Genomic DNA, 23,180 nt, shown 5'->3' on the forward strand with positions numbered 1-23,180 from the left:
ATTGCTTGTACGCACATGTTTATTATTTTTAGTTGCTCTTCTCAAGCGAATCTAGCTCCTTGTCAATGACTTGAAGCATCTTTTCTAGTCGTTTACCCAGGCGAAGTGTTGCGACATTGGGTTCATTGTGGGTAGCCACCTTGAGTTCTTCAATCAGCTAGTGTAGAATAGGATGAGCCTTTCGTATATAACATTGGAACAATGAAAGCTTACATCTTTGTAATCCTGGTAATGAAATTTAATCTCGTTCAATTGTGCCCTTTGTTCCAATCCATCCACTTTGGATCTTAATGCATTTAATGCATCGCGTAGATCACTTTGCTGCTGTTCAGAGAGATTATCTTGATCTGACTGTCCCTATGGTAGATCCAATTCAATACAATTAATCTCGCATATTTCATGTCATAGACACATCTGTACCTCTTTTTCTGATTTTTCCTTGCCTTCCTCTTCTTCTCTGCGTGCTTTTTCTTCCTTTTCCTCCTGCTCTGTTTCATCCTCGATCAGCTCCTCCTGCTGCTCAAGAACATCTAATTTCTGCTTGTAGGTACTGGCACCAATCGTTTGCAACACTTGCAATTCGGCTTCATTGACTAAATTATCAGGCAAGCTGTTGAACGTTGCACGAAGAGCGTCTTCAGGTGTCATACGGTCCGTAAAACTGAATGCCCGAGATAAGATTAATAAGGTGGAGGGTACGTGGTGCTCCAAATGGAGATCCAGCCACTGTGCCAGTTCCTGTCGCAGTCGTTGTGAGGTGTTGCCTAATGTCCGAATACCTCGAGCAGCACATGCCGCATTCAGTTCCACCGTAGTAAGGTGATCAATACCCTCCTGCTGGATCGCCTGATCGTCCTTTTTCAATTGTTGCATTCGGTTTCTAATCTGGAACCTCAAGAAATTGTCGGTGCCAAACGCATTGATGTTCATGTATCGACAGATGGACACGAGTTGAGGTCGCGACAAGTTGTCCAATGTCAGCTCTTCTTCAAATTTACTGGCAATCTTGAGCAAGTCGTCCGTGGATGCTTGCTCTCCTGTCATGCGGACCTTTCTAAAGAACTGGACAAACTCTTGCCCAGCTGTTAAATCATCATTGCTGTTACTAGACACATTGTTGTTTCCTGATTCTGCAATCGTTTCTTGTAGGAACCGAGCCATGTCCAGTCGAACGTTGAGCAATTTCCGCTTCTTTTCGTCTTGGATCTTTTTGTTCTCGAATGTACTAGGCAACATGTTGGGAAACAGCTTCAAAGCAACTGGCAACAACAACTCCATGAATGGCACAATCAAAAAGACGGCAAAGGGAACTAATCGCACAATGTCTGAAGTTGTACGACGAAGCTAAAACGACATGTGTGTGATGTTATTATACTATGGTAGACTATGCTTTTTCTACATACCTGTCTGTTTTCTCGTCTGCTCAATTTTGTGCCTTGCAGCATTTTCCAGGTCAGCCGAGAAGAGATGCGTACCTCCAATCCCAACAATTTGGTACCATGCCAGTAATGGACAGCTTCAGCCTTGACCTTTTGCCACATGGTCTTCTTTTGTTGACTCTTTTCCAGTTTATCGGCTGCTTTCTTTCTGTCAAGCGCTTGCTTTTCCTCAATTGATTTGAGGAGGTCATGTGCTTGCTGATGATTAGGCTTTGCATCAGATCGTCGCAGTAATAGACTTTTAGGTTTGGTTGCGGCGGTAGTGAATAATGTGCGCTGCAGAGATGGTTTCGCAGAGACACAAACGAATTGCCGGTAGTATTGAGTTGCTAGTCGAGTGGAAATCGCTCTCTGAGTGTATCGAAGGGTTTGAATCATCTCTTTGCTGAGGACTAAAAAAAATATACGAGAGAAAAATGTGAAAGTAAGCTGGTAGATGAAAATGTGTTGTTTTACAGGATCATCATAATACACCATACGTCATGCACATAAATGATGGATTGCGAAAGCTTGCTAATGACAAGTGGAGCATGGATGGTCGATTCGGTGATTGGACGTAGCACTTCTGATATTCAATTACCATGACGTATAAGCCCAGTATCCTAGGGCATGATTACCTGTCTGTTTTTGGTCAATTGAGCTACATTTGTCGGATATGTAGGTGTGAATCATATCTTATTCTCAAAGCCGAATTTGAAAAGCGTGTACCTGTAGATGCCAGTAAAAGCTCTACTAGCATCTTTCCTAGACAGCAGTACATTTTCTGAGATCCGCTTCCACCAGAGCTTGACTTTTCTGAGGATCTATCGCTCTTGGCTCATCATGCTCTCTTTTACAAAGCTCTATTACAATTACCTAGACACGACCTTCTGGATCAATGCGATGGCTTACCATGATGGATGTCAAACAATTCAAGTGGTGGATCCACATGTGGATGTTGAACATTGCTTTATCGCTGTTGCCAATTCATTCTTTTTGTATGTGAGAATTGCCATCTGGGATACCTTGTAGATAGTACGTAAGAAACGAGGTCGGTTGTGATGACTTTTGTGTACCTTGTATTGCTGTAAAGGATTGGGAGATGATGCAAGCTTGTAGAATGACAAGCAATACGTGTGAGTCTGATCTCCTTTTAAACATGTTCAGTTGATATCTTTTGATGTTCGTCTTTATGTAGGCTGTCATATTGATGTTGTGTGTCTCTGCAGTTGTGAAAGAAAGAGGGAAAAAAGCGAAACAATGCAATTTCGCAGCAGGATTGGTTTCGATACCAGACTCTCAATTCATAGACACTGAGGCACCTTATAAGTATTAAAACAAGTAAACGACTGCAAATGCTCAATGATCCATGACGAAGCATGGAATTGAATTCAGGGGATATACTGCTACTTTGACCAAAACCTACATTTAGTAAGTAGGAAAAGGGTGAGTATTGCATACAGATTCAGTCCATACATGTATTATTACCACCCTCTGTAAGCAGTCTATGAAATTTCGCAATGTGTATACTCTCACCATGGCCACGTCTTCGTTATCCCAATTGCCAAGGACGTAGACATTTAAAAATTGCAACAATGCAGTTGGGTCTGTTTGTTATAGGGAAAACTCCCAAGAGGATAGTAAGACTAGATATAAGGTGCTTTGCTATAGAAGTGAGTGAACGTTGTCTTGGGAAACTAAAGTATATAGTGCCCTGCCTATGCAGAGCATGATTTGGAGGGGTTCAAAATGAAAGGAGTCAAAGATGGATCTGTAGTGGCAACTCCAAATTGCTTGAAGAATGCAAGAAAATACTTGGTACATGGTGAGTGTGGGGTAGGGTGAAGATGTTGAGACTGTAAGGGGGGGAGCGAAGGAGGAGAAGTTCTTGAAATTGCTCATAAGTGGGAGATTGCAGACCTGGGTCTATGTATGTGGAGAGTGCTTGGAACCAGACAGTGTATTTGATGGGACAGGCAAAGAGAAAGTGCGCTGTCGTTTCGATGCTGGTAGTTGTAGAAGGGCAGATCGTGCAATGAGGAGCGAATTTATCAGACATACGAAGGTGTAGGAGTTCTTTGGTGGCTATCTTGTTGAGGAGGATTCGGTACCAAGTATTACGTGCATTCAGAGCTATTTCGAGCTTCCAAAACTGACGCCATTGAGTAGAAGAAAGGATAGAACTAGGGTAGGGGGAGAGGAAGAGGTTAGGAAGCATTTGAAATATTTGATAGAAGTAGCTTTAGTAGTTGGACGAATACTGTTGAGTTCTGGAGGTACAAGCAGAGTGGTGACAAAGGAATGGAGAGCTGAAAATGAAGGAATGTTGAAATTTGGAAGGTTGTGAACCTCCAAGGCGTTCTGAGGTCGCGGTACATTGGGGAGAAAGTTGTAAAGGACAAAGTTGTTGAGAAGTAGTTGGTTAGAGCAAAATAGAGAGATAGTTTTGTTGATTGATGGGCCATGTGGCAGAGCTGGGGGGGGGGGAGATGATTGTATTCTAGGCGGATTCGGTTGGGGCTGAAGATAAATATATCAGATCCTTTGAGCTGACGGATTGTTGGCTGGTTCTTGAGAGCGCTGTGAGGGGGCTGAACGAGATGGGCTATGGGATGAGTAGGTGGGAGATTGTGGGCGAGGAGTTCCATCAGTGGTAGGTGAAGGCATGTGGACATGGTGGCGTGGCTAAAATGATAGTTGTGGGGGGGATCGAATCCACGGCTCGTAGTAAGTTGACTATGGGACCAAAGAGGCGAGGAATGACAGGTCGGCAGTGGGGAAATAGGAGTGACCAATGATAGGAGGGATGTTCGGCAGTGGAAAGAACAAAGTTGAGAGTGTATCTAAGGCTGGGAATGGATGGCATGAGTGAAGGTGAGGCTTGTGGGGGCTGAATCAGGAAGTAGAGTCAACGCCATTGTAAGGCATTAGCTTGAGTGGCTGGATCGAGGAGTTTCAAGCCACCTTGGTGGATGAGTTGGGTGAGGTTGTCAAAAGCGAGGCGAGAGATTTTGGATCCGCGGTTGATGAAGGTGGCGGCGAGTTGCTGGAGCTGTTTGAGTTCAGGGGATGAAAATGTAAAGAGGCGCATAACGTGCCAAAGTTTCGAAGATAAGAGCGCATTGATGACGGTGACCCTACCTCGGTATGCTAGTGCGCGGGTGAAGTGAAGCTGGCAATAGGCGCGAATCTTGGAGATGATGGAGAGGGCATAGGTTGCGCGTTGATTGGCACTTGAGCATATGGCGAAGCCTAGATAGGTGAGTGGTTCGGTAGCGGTGCGGTCGTGCCATGAGGTGATACCCTGATCTTGGAGGAAAGAAATCCAGTGTGGATGCGGTTTACCTGATAACGAGAGTGCTTGGGTTTACTGTAGTTGAGATATGCATTAGATGAGGCCATATATCGGTTGATGATGTCTTGGAGGTGTTCAAATTCTGTGGGATTCCGGAGGACCACAAGAGTGTCGTCCGCGTATGCTAAAACTTTGATGGGAGGAGGGGAGGGCATAGACATAGATTGATTAGTTTCAAGGGGTAAATGGAAACCTGTGATGTTGCTGTGATTGTTTATAGCACGAAGCAGTGGGTCGAAGGCAATGTTAAAGAGTAGTGGACTGAGTGGGTCGCCTTGACGTAGACCTCGGCCTTGTTGAAAGGAAGGTGACAAGAAGCCATTGACGTTGACGGCACTAGTGATTGAAGAGAATAGTGAGGTGATGGCAGTAGTAAGAGTGGGCGGTATGTTGAAGGCTTCCATGCACGCGCGAAGATAATCTATGTGAACTCGGTCGTAAGCTTTCTCTTGATCGAGAAGGAGAGCGATTGTAGTTGAGCCGGTCTTGGTGGCTATTTATTGCATACATTGAACGATCAAACCTTGTTCGCCAATGAATCGTTGTGGCGTAAACCCCAGTTGAGTAGTGCTAAGTTTGGATCCTAGGTGTGTCATAAGTCGATGGTTAATTCAGCGTGTAAAAATCTTAACGTCCGTGTTGATTAGAGAGATTGGTCGCCGATTTTCCAAGAGAGACAAATCCCCTTTCTTGGGTAAAAGGATCAGACAGGTGTGTTGCCACGAAGGTGGAAAGATGCCAATGGAAAATGCTTCATTATACACCTGAAGAGCCATTTTCAATGTAGCTGGATGCTGGAACAGTACACTAAGAATTTCATAGGGGAGCCCATCCATACCTGGACTACTTTTGTTGGGAGAGCGGAAAGCGCCATCCCTGAGGTCCTCGGGAGTGAAGGGAGCGCAGAGAGAGTCATGAGTGGTGTTGGAGAGTCTGTCAGAAGGTGGGATTTGGTTAGTAAAGTATGAAATGTTTGAGTGATCTACCGGAGCGGGCGTATATAAGATTTCATAATAGCGTTGGGCAGCTGCTTGTAGATCTTCTGGTTGGGTGCATAATTCATTGGTGTCAGGGTGCTATAGTGCGTCAATGGATCTGCGATTGGTACGCTGTGTGGTGAGTCGCTTCATAAGTCCCGCTGATTTTTCACCCTGCTCCCTCCAGCGCAGGCCAGAGCGTAGGGCTGCAACTTCGACGAGTTCCTCTTGCAAGTTGTTGATGAGACGTTCAACCTTCAGGATCTGGGTGGCTATGGCCTTTTGGCCTCGATAGGATTTAATGAGTTTGTTCCTTTTCCTTTGAAATTGCTTCAAATGTCGTGTACGCCAGCAAGCTCTGTGTCGGCTGATCTTCTTGGGGAGGCTGATTGCGAGGCGCTTGATATCATCCCATGATATTTGAACTGAAGGAGGTTCTGTATATGATGCTAAATTGGCATGTAATTCATTTAATGCTGGGTGTAATTGAGTGACGAAGTAGTCATTTTGAGCAAGATTTGGGTTGGCTTTCCAGATACCTGTGCCATGTGTATTGGATGTAAATTGGAGATCAATCCGCAACAGAGCGTGATCTGTCCAGGTACGAGAAATGAATTGAATATCCGAGTGTCTGACAAGCGGAGCAAGGTCGGGCGAGATGAACATATAGTCAATTGTTGTGGAGGTGGACTCGCGGCGGAATGTGGGGATAGGGGGATCTGTTTGGAGCTTGCGAGAGACTTCACGGTAGTGGTGTAGCAGTACTCCGTGCCAAATCCATTGGCTGCGAACGAGTGGTGTGGGGTGTTGATCTAGTTGCGGCATTACGAACTGAGAGTCTGGATCAGGAGACGCTTCTGTTGGATCTTGTGAAGCATAAGCAGAGGATAAAAATTCGAGGGATGATGGTGAGTAATCCGGAATAGTATGTGATGGGAATTGGGTGAAATTGTAGTTGAAATCGCCCACGATGATGTCTGGGTGTGCTGAGGTTAAAGGATTGTCAGTAGTCATGTTTGTTAGTAGGGCTTGAAAGTAATCCGAGCATAGTAAATTAGCATAGAAGGCATAGCGTTGATGGTAGGTAGCAGGAGCATAAATGTTCATAATGGTGAAGGACGGAAATACATTGTTGGGGTGAGATACTTTACATAAGATGACACGATCATCCGAGGAGACATAGAGGCTAGTGATGTGGATCTGTGGATTAAGGGATACAATACCACAATGTGAGGACCAAATGGACTGTTGTGCTTTGAGCTGCATGTCTAATCTTTGCTGTATGGTTTCAGAGAGTGTTCGGGTTTCTTGTAGGCATAGTATGTCTAGGTGTTGTGCTGTAAGGTAGCGACTGAATGATTGGGAACTGGGGACTTTAGAGGACTTAGAGAGGCTTCTGCAATTGATACTGCCGATTTGTACGTTCGTGATTTTATTCTTAATGTTCATATTCATTTTTATAGCATATAGGGGTACCGCCGGACGGTACGATGTCGGATGAGCCGACAATTTAGTGAGCTACGGCTGGTTCACCACCACCAGCAGAGGAAGGGTGGACTGAGGATGCAGTAGCATCCATACTAGTGCTGTTGTTGTCATTACTGTCGGGGTGAGGTCCTGGTTCATCCATGATATCATCTTCTGACTCGAAAAGCCGGAATAAATCACCTTTAGAGGGCTGAGTTGAGGTGTTGGGGGTGGTGCCTTTCTCGGTGGATTTTTGGAGTTGGATAAGGTCTTGGAGAGCTTGCTTGGTGATCTTGTTTTTGCGAAGAAAATCACGGGCGACTGCCAGTTGAACTTTGGGTTTGTGGACGAGGCCGGCGAGGGCGGTGTGGTACTGTTTATCCGCGATCTCTTTCATCTTGACTGTGCGTTCTTCGGTGGAGAGTGCCTGGAGGACTGGATCGCCAAGAGTGTCTGGATGGTAAGGATCAAAGTTAGAAATTGGCTCAAGACCTTTGATACGGAGTTTGTTGAGAGCTATGTCGGCATAATCGATGTGGACAAGGATGCCTATAGTGGAGGAATTAGGGAAATGAAGATCTACAGCGGATCCCGCCTTGAAGAGAACTTTGTCGTAGAGTAGCTGTCGTATACCCGACAGTTCTCGGCGACCGCGCGTGGGATGAACAGATGTTGGAAACCTTGATTCTTGGAAACAAGTGTGAAATAACGCAATCCTCCTGCTAGGGGGTCAACAGGTGCCTGTGGTTTAGGATTTCCTGGAGGTGAGATAATGCGATTTCGTGCATGAGTGGTGGGGCTGGATGCATCTCGAGGAGTTAGCACTGGAATTTGATTGGTGATCAGTGGTGATTGCCTCCTGAAATGTAGAGGGTGCTGAGGTGTTGATTGGGTGGGATTTCTCCTGTTCCAATTGCTCAACGCGTGTCAGTACCTGTTGCAGTTGTTGTTCCAGGTTGGTTTGCTTCTGGGTGAGATCTACCTGCAAATGTGTCATGGAACCGTTAATCTGGTCAATTGCGTTTTCAAGATTTTGAAAGCGGTTCTGAACGTTGGACTGGATTGTTTGAATTTCTGAGGAGATTAGATCGAATTTTGGCAAGAATAGTTCTTTGAGAGCTTTCATGAGGTGCTCATTGGAATTAGGTTCTTTGGTTGCAAGAGCGGCCTGTTGCCTGGTGGCGATGGGAGAGGGCTTAATTGCTTCGACAGCTTTCTTAACTGGTTTGGCTTTTTCGGGCGCCATGGTGGAGGTGAGAGGACGGCGAAGGTAAATTGTGGTGCAAGGATCTTCTGGTGGGATTACAGGAGGAGTAACGGACTGTAGTGAGAGATCGCGTTGAGTAATCGGGCACAGGTTGATAGAGATAGGGTTGTATCGAACGGTGAAGTTGGTTGATGAGTTGTTGGTGTTGATTTGGTGGGTTATATGTGATGGTGGTTATTCAAGCCATGGTTGGTGATCTTTAGCGGAGAAAACCGCCCCCCATTTAATCAGCTTCGCAATCATCATTGTTATCATCAGAAAGGCATTTGGGTCAGCCAGTAGCAGCGCCGCCGCCAACATTAATTCAAACCCAGTTTACATTTTTCTGTTCAAGATAGGACATAATTCGTTTTTTTCGACTTCTTTAATTTGTTTTTGTGATATTCGACTATACAAACTGTGATGATCAGCCTACGCTTCCTAATACATTCTTGAAGTACTTTTCAAGGCGCTTCCGATGGTGCTAACTGTAATAAAGGTTTTGACTGAAATTACTGAGCTATTTAATAAAATATGAAATGAGGTTTTTGGCCAAAATGTCGAGATTTTGCATATGAAAGCCTCATAAAAGTGGTTTCAGAGGCTGCTTTGGATCGAGAGGAACATTTTGATTTAATACATTCCATAGTAAAAGCCTTCATTTTCAAGGCGAAAACAGCGATCGTTTGATTTTCGATGAAAACCATGAGGTACCCCTCATGCTTTTTGGTCGATTTTTGGCCATGTTTTTTTGATCCCCAAAAAGTTGAACAAAGATGTCATGAAGTTACTACTACTCGAGTACAATTGTTTGGCTTCATTCCAGTGGCTCAAAAAGGTCTACATGTCATGATATGAAGGCTTGAAAGCTGTCGAATTTGGTTATGTATTGATTTATAGAGTTTATTTACACGGCATGAACCACATCTTTATTGGTAACTACAATTTATTAGAAAGGCAGTTCTGTAGCTTGAGCAATTTTTTTAATTCGAATAGGAGGCTTATTGATTTTGGTAAAGTTAATTCATGCAAATTTTGATGTGTTATATTATTGGTAAGATTATTGATAATAGAAATAGAGAACCAAATTTGCTGCTTGAATACTATGGTTTTGCACCTTCGCTTCGCTAGGGTGAAACGCTCCTTAAGCCAATGCTATCAAATGCTGAATTGGATGCTTGGTTTGCTCTTTAACTTAGCTTCGGTGAGAGCCAACTTGCGCAACGACAGCTCGCACTACCGTTTCTCCTTGCTAACCTCATCCAAATACTGCATTTTCATTTTAACCATTCACTTACGCATGAAAACTCTTCCTATTATCTATAGATCTCACTCTTATGCAGTATACCACATCCGTATACATGTAGATACGTCATATACGGACAAGCAGCATACTGGTATTACCCCTATTTAGTCAAAAGTGTGCCTAATACCGCAAAATCTGGGTGCGTCTGAACTGTGTTTTAGCATGTTAGAAGCCGTTTTAGACCGCCGGAATGGCACCAAACAATTGATTTCATTCAGCACCAACTTCCTGACGCCTTTGCTCAACGTTTTTGGAACCTCCAAAAATCGACCAAAAACCATGAGGGGTACCTCATGCCATGGCTCTTCCCGCTAAAAAACAGAAAACAGGTTCAACGACCGAAAGTAGCACCTCCAAGGCTACAAATACCGTTGTTGACGCATCATGGGCAAAGGTAACGAAGGGCATCAAGCATACAACGATGACCTTCAATCCAACGATCGTAAAGACACCCATCACACCTTCCACCGCCACCAGTGAATCGAATCAGTCTCTGATGACCGAGGACGCCACCGTCAGCAAAAGTGTGGAAATGGTTCGACCCTTCCTCAAGGGCATTGAAGACAACTCGGTGCTCATCGACATTACTGGTTTGCCTAATCAACAGCTCTTACGAGAGGCTCTGCAAGCATTCAACAAAGATGCTCATCTCAGAAAAGGCTACAACGATTATATCGGCAAAGTATCTCGCACTCGCAAGTATATGAATCGAGAGATCATGGAAACATGTTGGATCCACGACAGTCCTGGCCACATCGCAATCCTGCAGGGCTTCAATCTGACGGATGGGACCTTTGTCAAGGGTTTCCCCTCTCTTCCAGCTAATGATACTATAGTTAATGTTCGTTTAGACAGACTACCCATGGAGCCAGTTCCTGTCCTGAAATCTTTGATAAAGGATAGACTGTCACATTTTGGAGAAGTCTTGGACTATGGCATCTCCTTCACTCAGGGCGACTACGTCGGACAAGGCTATGCCACTCTGAACATCACCCCCAAGCCAGACGAACCAGCGTATGAAATCTTGGATCGAATTATCTACTTCAGATTGGATAATGGCACCAACCGTCAGGTCCTTCTCAAATGGCAAGATATGCCAGATTTTTGTCGTCTCTGTCAAAAACCGGATCATTGCAAAGCCGATTGTCCTGATGCCAAGAGGTACACGCAATGCTACAACTGCAATCAACATGGACATGTCAGTCGCAACTGCCCTAGACAGGATAACACTGACACCCCCAACAAGAAGCCCACTACGATCCCCAGGAAAGATCGCAAGGTACCTACTCCGATCATTCCCCGAGAGCCCAACCCTCCCATTGGCCCTAGAGTGGTAGTAGCCAAGACCCAGGAAACCACAGACACTGAGTCGGCCAAGAAGCAACAGCAACAGAACAAGCCTGAACCCACCAAGGAGGAGGAAGAGGGTACTGATGAGGACAACATGAATATTGATTCTCCCACTCCTCAACCCAAAAGTAACAATGATGACGTTACACCAAATGCAGATGCTGCGAGCGCACAGACATCTGCCAACAACACGCAAACATTGACATCATTCAATGCAGCTGAATCAACTCTGAATGGACAAGAGCTGATCAAGCAATTTATGCCTGATGACAGTATGAAGGAGCCTCTCATTCAGGAACGACCAGATCTGGAAGATGGCAGAGATGGCAAAAAGCTCAGAACGGAGCAGGAACAGCGCGCCAATCTCACCAGGCGCTTCACCAGAGGCAGTGCAGCCAGCAAATTCAACACTGTCACCGACAAGGGCGGCAAAGGAGCTTCAGACGACTCCCAAGGGCAGGAAACATCAGAAACTGCTCAGTCCAACCCTCAACACTTAGAATAATATGATGATTAGAGCACCTAATCATCGATTGCGGATTGCGACTCTCAACTGTCGTGGTCTGACACACAAAAACATAAAAAACGCAGAAAAAAAATTCATAAAATACCTCAAAACATCAGACATTGATATTCTTGCCATCCAGGAATCTCATGCTGACAAAAAAGATACTCAAGACACTTTAGATATGCAGTTTTCCAGCAAGTCCAGCACCTACACCAAACATTGCGGAATCATATCACTTAACAACAGATACATTATTACACCCATTGACACTGGCATCGATGGTAGATTTATACTAGCACACGTACATTATGCGACGGAAGAGGAACCAAACTCCTCCAACTCCATAGCCACAATACTCAACATATACGGAAAAGCAGCATCAAGAAAAGACAACGTGGAATTCTACACGGAATTGATGCAACACAGATTTTTGATACACAAGATTACAACTATTCAGAACAACATGATTATTTTGGGAGATTTCAACTACAAATATGAGTCTCGCCGATCTAATGGAACAGTCGAAGCAACTACAGTCGAATGGACAGCCTTATTGGAGGAATATTTCATCGATTGCTTTTGGGAAAACAAGAGCGCCACTTTTCATGGATCCAACAATCTCCATTACATCTTGGACTACATCTTCTGCAACAACACTTCCTATGGAACAGTTACAGAATGTACCCAGGAGTTTATGAACCCGACATGGACAGATCATGAAATGCTGGTCATTACTTTACAACTGCAAAAGGATGCAACACAGGGGCCTGGCGCCTACAAATGCAATCCCTTTTTGGCCAACAACCACAAGTTTCGTCGTGAATTGGTGATCTTCTTGCAAGGTCTACAGCCGCAAGTTGAGCTCAAGACAGCCACCCAATCCCCTCAAGAGATCTGGGACTGGATCAAAGACGAGTTTAAGGAGCATGTCCGACAATTCCAACTGGAAGAAGTCAACTGGCGTAGAAAGGCACTGAAGACGTTACAAGCAAAACGGAATCGGTGTATGCGAGCAAAGAAGAACCGGGGACTGATATTTCAAGGGCTAGACACCATCAACCAACAAATTGGTGCGTTACAAGACTCTATCGCCGAAATTGAAGTCCTCAAATTAGGGAAGTATTGGAGAGAAAATGGAGAGAAAAATGCTGGGTTCTTGAAGAAACTCACCGTATCTAGACAGAATCAACGTCAATTGAAACAACTGAGGCATCCAGTTACTCAAGAATTGCATTCTGATCAAGGTACTATGAGCGAGATCGCTGGCAGCTTTTACACGAATTTGTACACACCAACTCCACCCGATGCCAGATCAATGCGGCTATTGTTGGATCAAATCACACCTGACATGCAACTTGACGGTGAACAGCAATCACTCCTCGAACTACCAGTAGAGCTAGATGATTTGTTGTTTGAATGTAAAAGATCGCCTAAATTTGCGTCTCCCGGCAGCGATGGCATCCCTTACCAACTCCTCCGGCTGATTCTCAAGTTCCCACCCCTCCACTCTCTCATCACCACGGTCTACAATGATGCCCTCACCAAAGGCATATTTCCTGCGTCTTGGAACGTCTCCCTCATGACAATCCTCTACAAGAAAAATGACCCCAATGACATGGCAAATTATAGACCTATCTCCCTCTGCAACACTGACTACAAACTCTTGACACGTTTGCTTAATCATCGAATGATGGAAGTCGCTAAGCAACTGATCAACGAGAACCAAGCGGGATTCGTACCTGGGCGGTTCATTGCCCAAAACGCTCTGCGGTGTCAGGTCATAATGGAAGATGCTGAACGAACCATGAACTTGGCCAAGAAGAACAATGTGATACACCAAATGCCCAAAGCAATTGGCCTTAGTCTTGATCAGGAAAAAGCGTACGATCGAGTTAACCTCTCGTACCTTCAAACAGCACTCATTACTTATGGCTTCCCTGCTAATCTTGTCCGCTGCATCATCAACATGATGGGCCAAAATCTCTTGCGCATCAATGTGAATGGTTACTTTACTGATGATATTCCCAAGCTGCGAGGCTTAAAGCAAGGTGACCCCATTTCCTCTATTTTGTACAATTTGGCTATTGAACCCTTTCTGCGGTCTATTCTCAATGATCCATTATACCACGGCTATCAAATGCAGTATGCAACTGACCATCCCAACTATAATGCTAATGACCCTTTAGTTCATGTGTCAAAAATCCTATGTTACGCTGACGATGCTTTTGTATTTGTTCAAGACCTTCCTGATCTGGCAAGACTCGAGTACCACTTAGATGTCTATTGCAATGCAACCAATGCCAAGATTAACTACAACAAGGTCGAAGCTATCTCGCTCTCTGGTCAAAACACATGGTCATATTGGCAAGCACGACTCTCGGAAATGAATATCACAAAATTCACATCCAACAAGGATTCCAATCCAGTGATCTATCTCGGGTTTCCTCTGCTGCAATCGGTTCAACAACGTGAAGTATTTATCGGTGGTCTTGTCGACAATCTCCGGACAGCTACCAAAATCCACAGTGTAAGAAGTCTCTCCGTCGTTGGCAAAGCTACAGTGCTCAACAGTTTGATTTTGTCCAAATGCTGGTATGTACTACGAGTAACTCCGTTTGCTCAAAGTAATGTCCAAGCTATCCAGTCCATTTGCACCAAGTTTCTACGAAAAGGCATCTTTCCTGTTATCCCCTGGGCCACATGGACCAAGCCGAAGCCATTAGGTGGATTAGGTGTTCTGGATGTTGCTCTGCAACAATCAGCCCTATACTTTCGTTGGGTTCAACCGCTCCTCCATCCCTCTGACTCGCCCCACATCCTAGATCTCATGCTGGTCATGCTAGTGAATAAGCAAAATCAGAGTGCGCATGTGCAGGTTCCGTTGCTCTTTCCCCTCACACGAACCATTGGTCTCACCAAACAACGCACCAACACGGTAACAATGATCTACAAATCAGTTGACCGCCTCAAACGCATCAATGAACCAGTTCACCTCAATATTGCTACCGCCTCAATCCTACCTGTCAAAGCCATTCTGCAGCCGTCTGCCACTGTCTCCAAAATGCCGATTAGGGCCACTCAGTTGCAAGTAAAGGATCTTTATCAACCCAATCCTGACCAACCTCTGCAACTCGAAGCACGAAAAGCACCAACCATCCCAGCTGACATTCGACGCGCTTGCAAGAAAATCCTGAAGCAAATCAACGAGAACAAAGTACATATCCAGCCGTACTTTAGCCTCATGCTACAACCCCCTCAGGGTGGCACCAACCGCACAACCGACATCTCCTTCAAACCGTTTATTGACTCCTATGATTTCAACAGCCAGCAAGGCCTCACTCGACAGATTTCAACCAGAACATTCCGCACAGCATGCATCGAGGCTCACACCTCCAGCATTGCCAGGTCCAACTGGAATTTCTTCTGGTCTCTGTCCCTGAACCTTGTCCACCGTAATGTCATCTATCGCTTCCTCACCCACACCATCCCGACCAAACGCCTGCTACACTACTTTGAGATAGCTGAGTCACCTCTCTGCCCGATCTGTGGTAACGAAGAAAATGCTGTACACTTGCTTTTCCTCTGTTCCAGTAAGGCATCCATCTGGAAAGCTATCATCTTTGAATTCTTGTGGCCAACCGTTTCGATTGGTGATATTATCCAAGCTTGTTCCTCTCTTGACTTTGAAAACATCAAGTATGTCTCCAAATCATACACCACTGCTCACATGGTCGTACTGGTAACACTTGGCAACATTTGGCGAGCTCAAGTTCGTATGATCTTTCACTCGACTCCATTTATATGGATCGATGTGGTCCAGCAGATCAAGAACGAGCTCCTTCAACTACATGCCCAAACTGAAATTCACAAGCAATTGTAATTCTCTAATCACAATTGCCATCTATCATCTGTTCCTGTCATCTATCGCTTTATCATAAATACAATTGAATATCATATCAATTGCGCCCGCCTCTTGGTAGTGCCCTAGGGACCTACTTACACGGAGCAATCAATAAAAACAATTTAAAAAAAAAAAAAAAAAAGTACCTCATGGTTTTCATCGAAAATCAAACGATCGCTGTTTTCGCCTTGAAAATGAAGGCTTTTACTATGGAATGTATTAAATCAAAATGTTCCTCTCGATCCAAAGCAGCCTCTGAAACCACTTTTATGAGGCTTTCATATGCAAAATCTCGACATTTTGGCCAAAAACCTCATTTAATACTTTCAAAAATTACTCAATAAACTTATTCAAAACATATACCTTACTTGGTACCATTGGAAGCACCTTGAAAAGCACTCCAAGAAAGCTTAAAAAAGTGAAGGATGGCCATCAGATTTTTATAGTCGAATCTGACGAAATAGTTCAATCAAGTAGAAATTCATTGAAGTTTGTCCAATCTGGAGCGAACCGTAAATCTGAGTTGGAACTAATTTAGGCGGGCGTCGACTGCTAGTCGGGTTGTCCTAATCATGAAGGCAATAATATTATATGCTTTTGGAGCCAATAATAGAAAGTAGATGGCGTTTTACATAGTACTATCGCTAGCCATGTTATTTTCTTTCAACCTCTTGCATCTATTATCACCAGTCCACTGATATATTTGTAAAATCAACTTCTTTCCTTTTTGAGGCTTCAAAAGTGTGTGGGGACAATACATTTATTATCTTGGGATGATAAACTAGTTCTCTTCTATGATAAAAGCCAATACTTCACTCTTTGGTCTGCCTTCTCCAATACCGTGCACAGGAATCCACTCATAGTCCAATTGCTTACCACCCAGTCTGCAAGGAGGAGGCACGTTGTTGCGGTGTTGATGAAGATAGGTACCAAAACCTAGGTACACCTTGTGATGTCTTGTGTTTTCAGGCTTGAAAGTGATGTGAAGCGTGCCATTGTCATTCTTAAATTGATCCAATTCAGCACCAGGCACAATGTGGCTAGTGGAACCCAAAAGAAGCAAGTCGTTTTGGTCTGAACGAGGCTCTGGGATGTGCATGAATGTCTTGGTTTCGTGCACCTTGAGTTTGGCGGCAGAAGAGGGATGGTAAAACAAGGCTTCTGTTTCATCTGCTTGGCTCATGTGCATATCATTGTCAGTGGCAAACAAGAGGTGCGTGTCTCTAGAGGACTCGGGCAAATAGATGGTTTGCTCTTCTTCTGTAAGGTTGGCAAAGGTAGAGTAGATGCGAGGCTTGCCATTGGCGTCGTTGACAGTGAATTTGACGACAAAGCAGTTGCGTCTAAACTCAATCACGCTGTGGACATGGGCAATGACTTTGGGGAAAGTGGCAGAATAAAGCAAATGTTCATCACGACCATACAGAGCGACATTGTCCGAACTAAAGACCAAAGCACCGAGGATATTGTTGAGGACACACAGCGTGTATCTTTCATCTGGGCTCAGTTTATTCTTGTGGTTACGGAGGATCATTACGTCAGGGTCGTTACCAAACATACGGTCAGACATTGTCCAACGTGTTAAGGTTGACACTAGTGAGTTGGCTGTAGATACACGTTCACGCACATGGAGCAGCTTGAGCTTGGAGTCTGTATATCATATTAGTAAACGATCACTCTAGCAAAAGGTGCCACTTACCCTCCCACCAAGGAGCCACATCTGATCCAATACGACAGTAATCTACCTTTCTAAACGCAGAGGCCAAAGGAACACCACAGCCAAGCACAAGCTTTTCAGGGCCCACCAAATCACGAATCAAATCCATAGCCTCCCACATGATTTCACCACGGGATTTGCCCATGCGAGGTATCATGGCTGCAGCAAAACAAAAATCGAGCTTGAGCATATCGAACCCCCAATCCTGCAGCACGACATCAAACACATGCTTCAAATACTCTCTTGCCTCACGATTGTACATGTCCAATGCATAAAATCCACCCCAATTAGGACCTGCAACCACTGGCTTCTTGGTTTCAGGATCGATGACTAGCCAATCTGGATGCTCCTTGACAATACGGCTGGTGAATCCAACGGCGTAAGGTGCCAGCCAGAGACCCGCCTTGAATCCAGCGTCCTTGATCTTGTCAGCAACAGCCTTCATGCCATTAGGAAACTTGTTGTTGATGGACAGCCAATCACCAATGGCCGTCTGGAAGCCATCATCGATCTGGAAGATGTTGATGGGATACTTGTGTTTTTGCAGTGCTTCGACATTCTCGTTAATGATGGATTCACTGACATCACCGTAATAGTTGTACCAAGAAGTCCAGCCGTTGACATGGCGTTTGTCATCTTCGTTGTTCTTGATGGCTCTGCGATCCTCGTAAAATTCGGCATAACTGTCCCAAATAGGCGCTTCCGCATCCAATCCCTGAGCGATAAAGACACGCACAAACTCGATCTCCTCGTTCTGATCCATCTTCTTTCCTAATACATCCTTGTAGATGCTAAGCGTGTTGTTGTTGAAGTCTCCCTTAAAGTAAGTATAACCTAAATGCTCGGAAACAGATCCGAAAAAGGAAAGCACATTGTTCACATCGCGAAAGTGAGTGTAACTGCTGGAATGAATCAGACCCTTCTCGCCAGTGTGTTGAAAGATATCGTAATCACTATGATTTCACCACATCAGCACTAGATGACAATCCCCACTGCAGGAGAGATGACTTACCCCTGAAGGTTGAGCTGTGTATACCATGCAATACCAGTGCGGATAGCAGGAATCTTTTCGTTCTTGGTGAATTCACGGGCTTGACTCCAACTCTGGAAACCATTTGCCATCATGCGTTGATCCTTCAGATCAGCCATGTAAGTGGCCTCGAATTTGACTAGCTCGATGGGTTTAAAGGCCTTGACATGATAAGAGAGCAAGTAGCCACCCTTTCCATCAGAATGACGCATCACCTTGGCGCTCACTTGGATGTTTTGGTTGATAAATGGTCTGTCTGGTTGTACAAGCTCGTTTTTATGACGAATTACATTCTTGTCGCCGTTGATCTTGTAGGAGATGGTAACCTGTGCTTTGGATGTTTGAAAAGAGGAAGGCGCAAGACTCATTTTCTCTTTATTGGGAAATGTTGAGAAGAAAAAGAAGAAGCCAAGCAAAAACTAAAAAGACCACATATTTAAGCTAACATTTGTTGTCCATTGAAACTCAACTTCGCGCAACGTTGCTGGTTCTTTGGTCACCAACTATAAATGGTAGTTTTCTGCCTTCTGCCTTGCATTGGCCGTAATTGTATACATGCACAAATTCGGGGCAATGCTTGCACAGAGAGCACTGTTTAAGCATAACAGGGCCAAGGAATATATACAAAATTTAGTATACTTTCTAAAATCAAAACATATCAAATAGGTTTTTTCATCAAAAGAAGGGTAAGTTTTTAGAGCTATAGAGGCAAGCGCCAAGATAATGTGTAGACTAGCTTAGTTGCTGCCGAGGTAATGCATCTACATATTCACAAGAATTCTATGGAAAATGAAGAAAACGAACGACATCATATTAATAGTAATGGGCGATTCCCTGGCTCAACCATTTCTCGCATTTATGAGTCTGCATGATGGTTACTTGAAAGCTATTTATTCATCGAAAGCAAGCGTTTTTAGCAGAACACATGCTTAAAAGAATTACACGTATCAAGATCACAGTTGCTAATAAAACTTCACGCTGATAAACAACAAGATTGTCTCTATCAATGATGCTGGAGAATGCTATGAGATGCTAATAAGAAAGTGGGTATGCCCATCATCTACATCTCTTGGCAATTACTATTAGAAGAATCGGCTTTCTGGCTCTGCACCGAGTTAGTTTCTCTTTGCAATGCAGCCATGAGATTCTAAGTAGTTCCATATCTTTCAATTCCCAATCGTCTGCAATAAAAGCATCGATGGCAAATACGCAGCATTCTATAAGCGTTAGCGGTACCCATGCAAACTATCGTCCAATAAATGAAATTTTGGTAGCATTTGGATACTTCTATACGAGATACAGGTCAATCTGAAGGTTCTTTCTAAATTGTCAACGGCCTCCAAGTCGTCCATGCCGTCGAGGTAAAAATAAGGACAGTTTGCTTCGATTTGCGAATTCATTCAAGCAATTCATCAGAGAGTGTTCACCATAGTAGAATTTACCCTTGGGACTAATTATGCAGAGGAGCTCTATCAATAAATGTCTGAAATAGAGCTGTTCGGTACCTTTTGGCTGAGCTTTGGGCAATGTCAAGCATGTCTTTGAGCGACCCATTGCTTAGGGTGCCCTCTGCTCTTTTGATGGTGGGGGGGGGGTGAATGCCAATTGAAAGAATTCTTTACAAAAATGGACAGCCAAATTTCTACTGGCAAGGTACTCCAATTGATAGACATGAACAAGCATGAACAGTTAATAAAGTAGAAGATATATATATATATATATATATATGTTTTTGAGTGGATATGATCAATGCCGGTTACTGCGCAATCAAGTGTTTCATCAGAAACGAACACTTGCGCCTTCGTGGCTCGATTTTTGATATTACACACAGCCTTTTATTTACAAGATATAATGTCTAGGATACAACGTGTATACAAGCTGAGGGTATCTATATCTGAAGAGCTCTGTTTTGTTTTTCTTCTGACCAAATCTTGATGGAAAGAATCATATCTACAATCTTTTCTTCGTTGCCACTAAAGACATCTAAAGGAATAAGGGTCAGTAACAACTAGTTGAGACATGTCCATCTAATATCTACCTTTGATGGTGTAGCCATTATTGAAAATGCCTTCTCGATTCATAAACTCGAAAGCCTCTACAATGCTGTCTAGCGTGTTCATGCTAGCCGATGCCTGAGTCTTCTCAAGGGCTATAGATTGTCCACTGAGTGTTTCCAGTAATTGGATCAAAACTTGTCCTGAACGAAACGCAGACCCTAAATCATAGATCTCAATGGTAGGAGCCAAGGTGCGATTTACCCAGTACAGAATGGCATCGTTGGTGTTGGCGTGTTTAGAGGAGGATAGGGATATGGAAGGATTCGTGTCATAAGCGTGTGGATGTTCTTCGTTGGTGTGCTGATGTGAGTGGTACCGTGGATACACTTCTTTCTCAGCTTGTGTAGGTGTGGCAAAGAAATAGCTCTGCTCTCTTTGTTTAGTATAATGGAAATTTACATGTTCATCTTGCTGTCCTTCTTCTTCCTTTGGCGACGGGTAGGACCGAATAATGAGTTTTTGATAAGGCTCTTCATCTTGATCGCTGGGATGCTCCATCCAAAGCAACGTCTCGTCCAATTCTTCCTCTAGTGCATTTGATACAACATCGTTCTTTATAGCCTGACGGTAGTTGAGCACCTTTCTGTCCTTGTTGCTGCACATGAGAGTAGAAGGTGGTCTAGGCTTCATTTGTTGAGCAATCTCCAGAGGTACGGTATTCACCGTATTGGAAGATACCACGGGCACTATAGGGAAGTGTTAGTTTGACGCTCTGAAATGGACCCATACTGTTTTTTCATCATACCACATAAATCACGCTGTATTGTCGATTTCATCAATACTTGAACCCACCGCTTCATATCATGCACTGTGCTTGTGTACAAAAAGAAGGTTCTTTCTTGGTCATGATGCAGCTTGAAGTGGTACTTTTTGGTAGACGCTGAATGGCTATTGGCATCTTGCAAGACAACACGATAACCACGCAAATGGATGATGCCTTTCATTCTTGAATCCTATAGCGAACATTAAAATTCAATATATGAGTTGCATTGCATATAAAGTCTGAAACTTTGATGCTTATTTACCTTTGGATTCTTGAAATAAAATAAATTGGTACCATGAAGCACGAACCATCGCTTGTTCCAAGTCTTGTAACGATCACTTTGTTTGTAAATCCAGCCTTCACATTCAGGAAATGTGCTGTTACTGCTCTGCTGTGCAGGAGGTACTGTTGCCTTAGATGGGTCGTACATGGATACATCGGATAGTGTATGCCTTTGATGTATGGATGGTGTGGATGGCAATGCTGATAAATGACTGTCAAATGTAGATCTTTTGCATGCAGCTGTCGAGTTGGATGAAGGTCTGGTTTCCAACATCAAACTACTGTTCTCACTGTAAGCGCAGCTGGAATGAGCGTCATTGTTATTGCTATTGTTTGAGCGGGTAGACAGAGAATGGCGGTATGCAGACAGATTGGCGGGTACAGCTTTACAGTAAGTGCGGTTAATATTAGTATGTTTTACAGACGGCACATATGAGGTATTTACCGGATCTGGGTGTTGTAGATGAAACACTGGACTTTAAAGAGGAGACGCTGTTGGTTTTATTATTCGAAAAATTCTCGGTTACTGATCCGTATCGACTGTAATAAGCACTGGCTGATTGCCTATCATTTGATGCTTCTGACTGACTAGTTGTACTGACAATCAGCGACTTGATGGCGTTTAGCACCTTGTATCGACGACCATACGCATGGATACCTAACTCTTTTAAAGCATTATGATCTAGACTTAAGAGAACATCCCCGGTGATATCTTGATCTAGTAGTGTATTAGCTATTGATTAGACTAAAAATACGCCAATGACAACTCACCTATGAAGTTATCAGCAAAAGACTCTAAGCCAACAGAGTCAAGCCATGTAACAACTTCTTCCATATTCCAATCAAATGGAGATGAATTGCTGACGCCAAATGTTGTATTACTCGCCGATACATTTGCAATGTCTTCTGTTGATGGAGACGAGTGGATGGTGTTAGTAGCACGATACTCATCAGATGAGATTGTTGCACTGCTTGTTCCAGATGACATGCGCATGTGGTGATAAATATCATCATTGTATGATACTATACGATTGTTGGTATTTGGTGGTTTCTCGGGTGAGGTGTAGTTCTTTGGAAATAGGCCAGTTTGACCCAGTGTATTGCGTCCCTTTTTACAATACAAATGTTAGGCATAATTTTGTTAACAAGTAAAAGGGCTGTACCTGCCACCATCCGTCAAGATATTGATCGTCTTTCTCAAGGATGACAATAGGTTCACCATACCGAAATGTCATTTCATCTTCATTTTCAGCCTCAAAATTATGAATAGCGTAGACAATATCAGGAAAGTGCATATCGATATAGAATCAATGGTGCATAAATACTTTAGAGAAAAGAGAGAGAAAGAGGGAAGAATTGAACGTCTATATGTTGGATTAAATATAAAATCAATAATAATTTCTTGATAGCAAGTTTCATAAAACCATGATCCCATCGGAGCAGGCCGTTTTTCCCAATCTATATTGCACATCAAATAAATGTCAGCTGTACTGGTTGACACACATCAAATACAACATGGCATTTTATTGTATGAAATAAGCTTTTCACCAAAAAAAAAAAAGTGGAGAAGCATTGTTGTTTGCAACATGTTCTAGAAATGTTTAATTTCATCAGAATGTATTAAAGGTAGATCATACACGTGTTATTCAAGGAAAGAAGAAAAGAAGTGGAAATATCTTGGAATTGCACGTTTTGGTGTCAATGCTGCTGTGTTACTAAGAAATGCGCATTGACAGATTTGCCTGTGTTTTTACTTTATTTTTTTTTTTTGCCACATGCTGTCAATCAAACGGATTTATCTCA

General features: G+C 43.6%; 8 protein-coding genes across 8 annotated transcripts; 2 read left to right on the forward strand and 6 right to left on the reverse strand.

Moving 5' to 3' along the window:
• Nucleotides 1-28: 28 nt before the first annotated feature.
• On the reverse strand, nucleotides 29-1,817 carry ATC70_006095 (uncharacterized protein; the record flags this gene model as incomplete). The annotated part of the gene is made up of 4 exons (XM_064825376.1): nucleotides 29-157; nucleotides 214-357; nucleotides 421-1,344; nucleotides 1,404-1,817. The coding sequence occupies 4 exons, from the start codon at nucleotides 1,815-1,817 to the stop codon at nucleotides 29-31; spliced, it is 1,611 nt and encodes a 536-aa protein (XP_064680753.1).
• A 2,509-nt stretch (nucleotides 1,818-4,326) lies between these two features.
• On the reverse strand, nucleotides 4,327-5,836 carry ATC70_006096 (uncharacterized protein; the record flags this gene model as incomplete). Its single annotated transcript, XM_064825377.1, has 3 exons — nucleotides 4,327-4,763; nucleotides 5,612-5,706; nucleotides 5,760-5,836. 3 exons carry the CDS (start codon nucleotides 5,834-5,836, stop codon nucleotides 4,327-4,329), a joined length of 609 nt encoding a protein of 202 aa, XP_064680754.1.
• Nucleotides 5,837-5,849: 13 nt separating this feature from the next.
• On the reverse strand, nucleotides 5,850-7,016 carry ATC70_006097 (uncharacterized protein; the record flags this gene model as incomplete). The annotated part of the gene is made up of 1 exon (XM_064825378.1): nucleotides 5,850-7,016. One exon carries the CDS (start codon nucleotides 7,014-7,016, stop codon nucleotides 5,850-5,852), a length of 1,167 nt encoding a protein of 388 aa, XP_064680755.1.
• Nucleotides 7,017-7,260: 244 nt separating this feature from the next.
• ATC70_006098 (uncharacterized protein) lies at nucleotides 7,261-8,463 on the reverse strand (the record flags this gene model as incomplete). The annotated part of the gene is made up of 3 exons (XM_064825379.1): nucleotides 7,261-7,823; nucleotides 7,898-8,093; nucleotides 8,152-8,463. 3 exons carry the CDS (start codon nucleotides 8,461-8,463, stop codon nucleotides 7,261-7,263), a joined length of 1,071 nt encoding a protein of 356 aa, XP_064680756.1.
• Nucleotides 8,464-10,067: 1,604 nt separating this feature from the next.
• Nucleotides 10,068-11,624, forward strand: GPI10 (glycosylphosphatidylinositol anchor biosynthesis; the record flags this gene model as incomplete). The annotated part of the gene is made up of 1 exon (XM_064825380.1): nucleotides 10,068-11,624. One exon carries the CDS (start codon nucleotides 10,068-10,070, stop codon nucleotides 11,622-11,624), a length of 1,557 nt encoding a protein of 518 aa, XP_064680757.1.
• A 184-nt stretch (nucleotides 11,625-11,808) lies between these two features.
• On the forward strand, nucleotides 11,809-15,507 carry CRZ1_2 (DNA-binding transcription factor; the record flags this gene model as incomplete). The annotated part of the gene is made up of 1 exon (XM_064825381.1): nucleotides 11,809-15,507. One exon carries the CDS (start codon nucleotides 11,809-11,811, stop codon nucleotides 15,505-15,507), a length of 3,699 nt encoding a protein of 1,232 aa, XP_064680758.1.
• Nucleotides 15,508-16,309: 802 nt separating this feature from the next.
• Nucleotides 16,310-18,643, reverse strand: ATC70_006101 (uncharacterized protein; the record flags this gene model as incomplete). The annotated part of the gene is made up of 3 exons (XM_064825382.1): nucleotides 16,310-17,178; nucleotides 17,228-18,198; nucleotides 18,258-18,643. The coding sequence occupies 3 exons, from the start codon at nucleotides 18,641-18,643 to the stop codon at nucleotides 16,310-16,312; spliced, it is 2,226 nt and encodes a 741-aa protein (XP_064680759.1).
• A 1,520-nt stretch (nucleotides 18,644-20,163) lies between these two features.
• Nucleotides 20,164-22,672, reverse strand: ATC70_006102 (uncharacterized protein; the record flags this gene model as incomplete). Its single annotated transcript, XM_064825383.1, has 7 exons — nucleotides 20,164-20,258; nucleotides 20,314-21,018; nucleotides 21,078-21,285; nucleotides 21,358-21,761; nucleotides 21,823-22,095; nucleotides 22,149-22,485; nucleotides 22,541-22,672. 7 exons carry the CDS (start codon nucleotides 22,670-22,672, stop codon nucleotides 20,164-20,166), a joined length of 2,154 nt encoding a protein of 717 aa, XP_064680760.1.
• Between the last annotated feature and the right edge of the window lie 508 nt (nucleotides 22,673-23,180).

Source organism: Mucor velutinosus, assembly GCF_035048745.1.
Source record: "Mucor velutinosus strain NIH1002 chromosome Unknown tig00001544, whole genome shotgun sequence".
NCBI classification, from domain to species: Eukaryota; Fungi; Mucoromycota; class Mucoromycetes; order Mucorales; family Mucoraceae; genus Mucor; species Mucor velutinosus.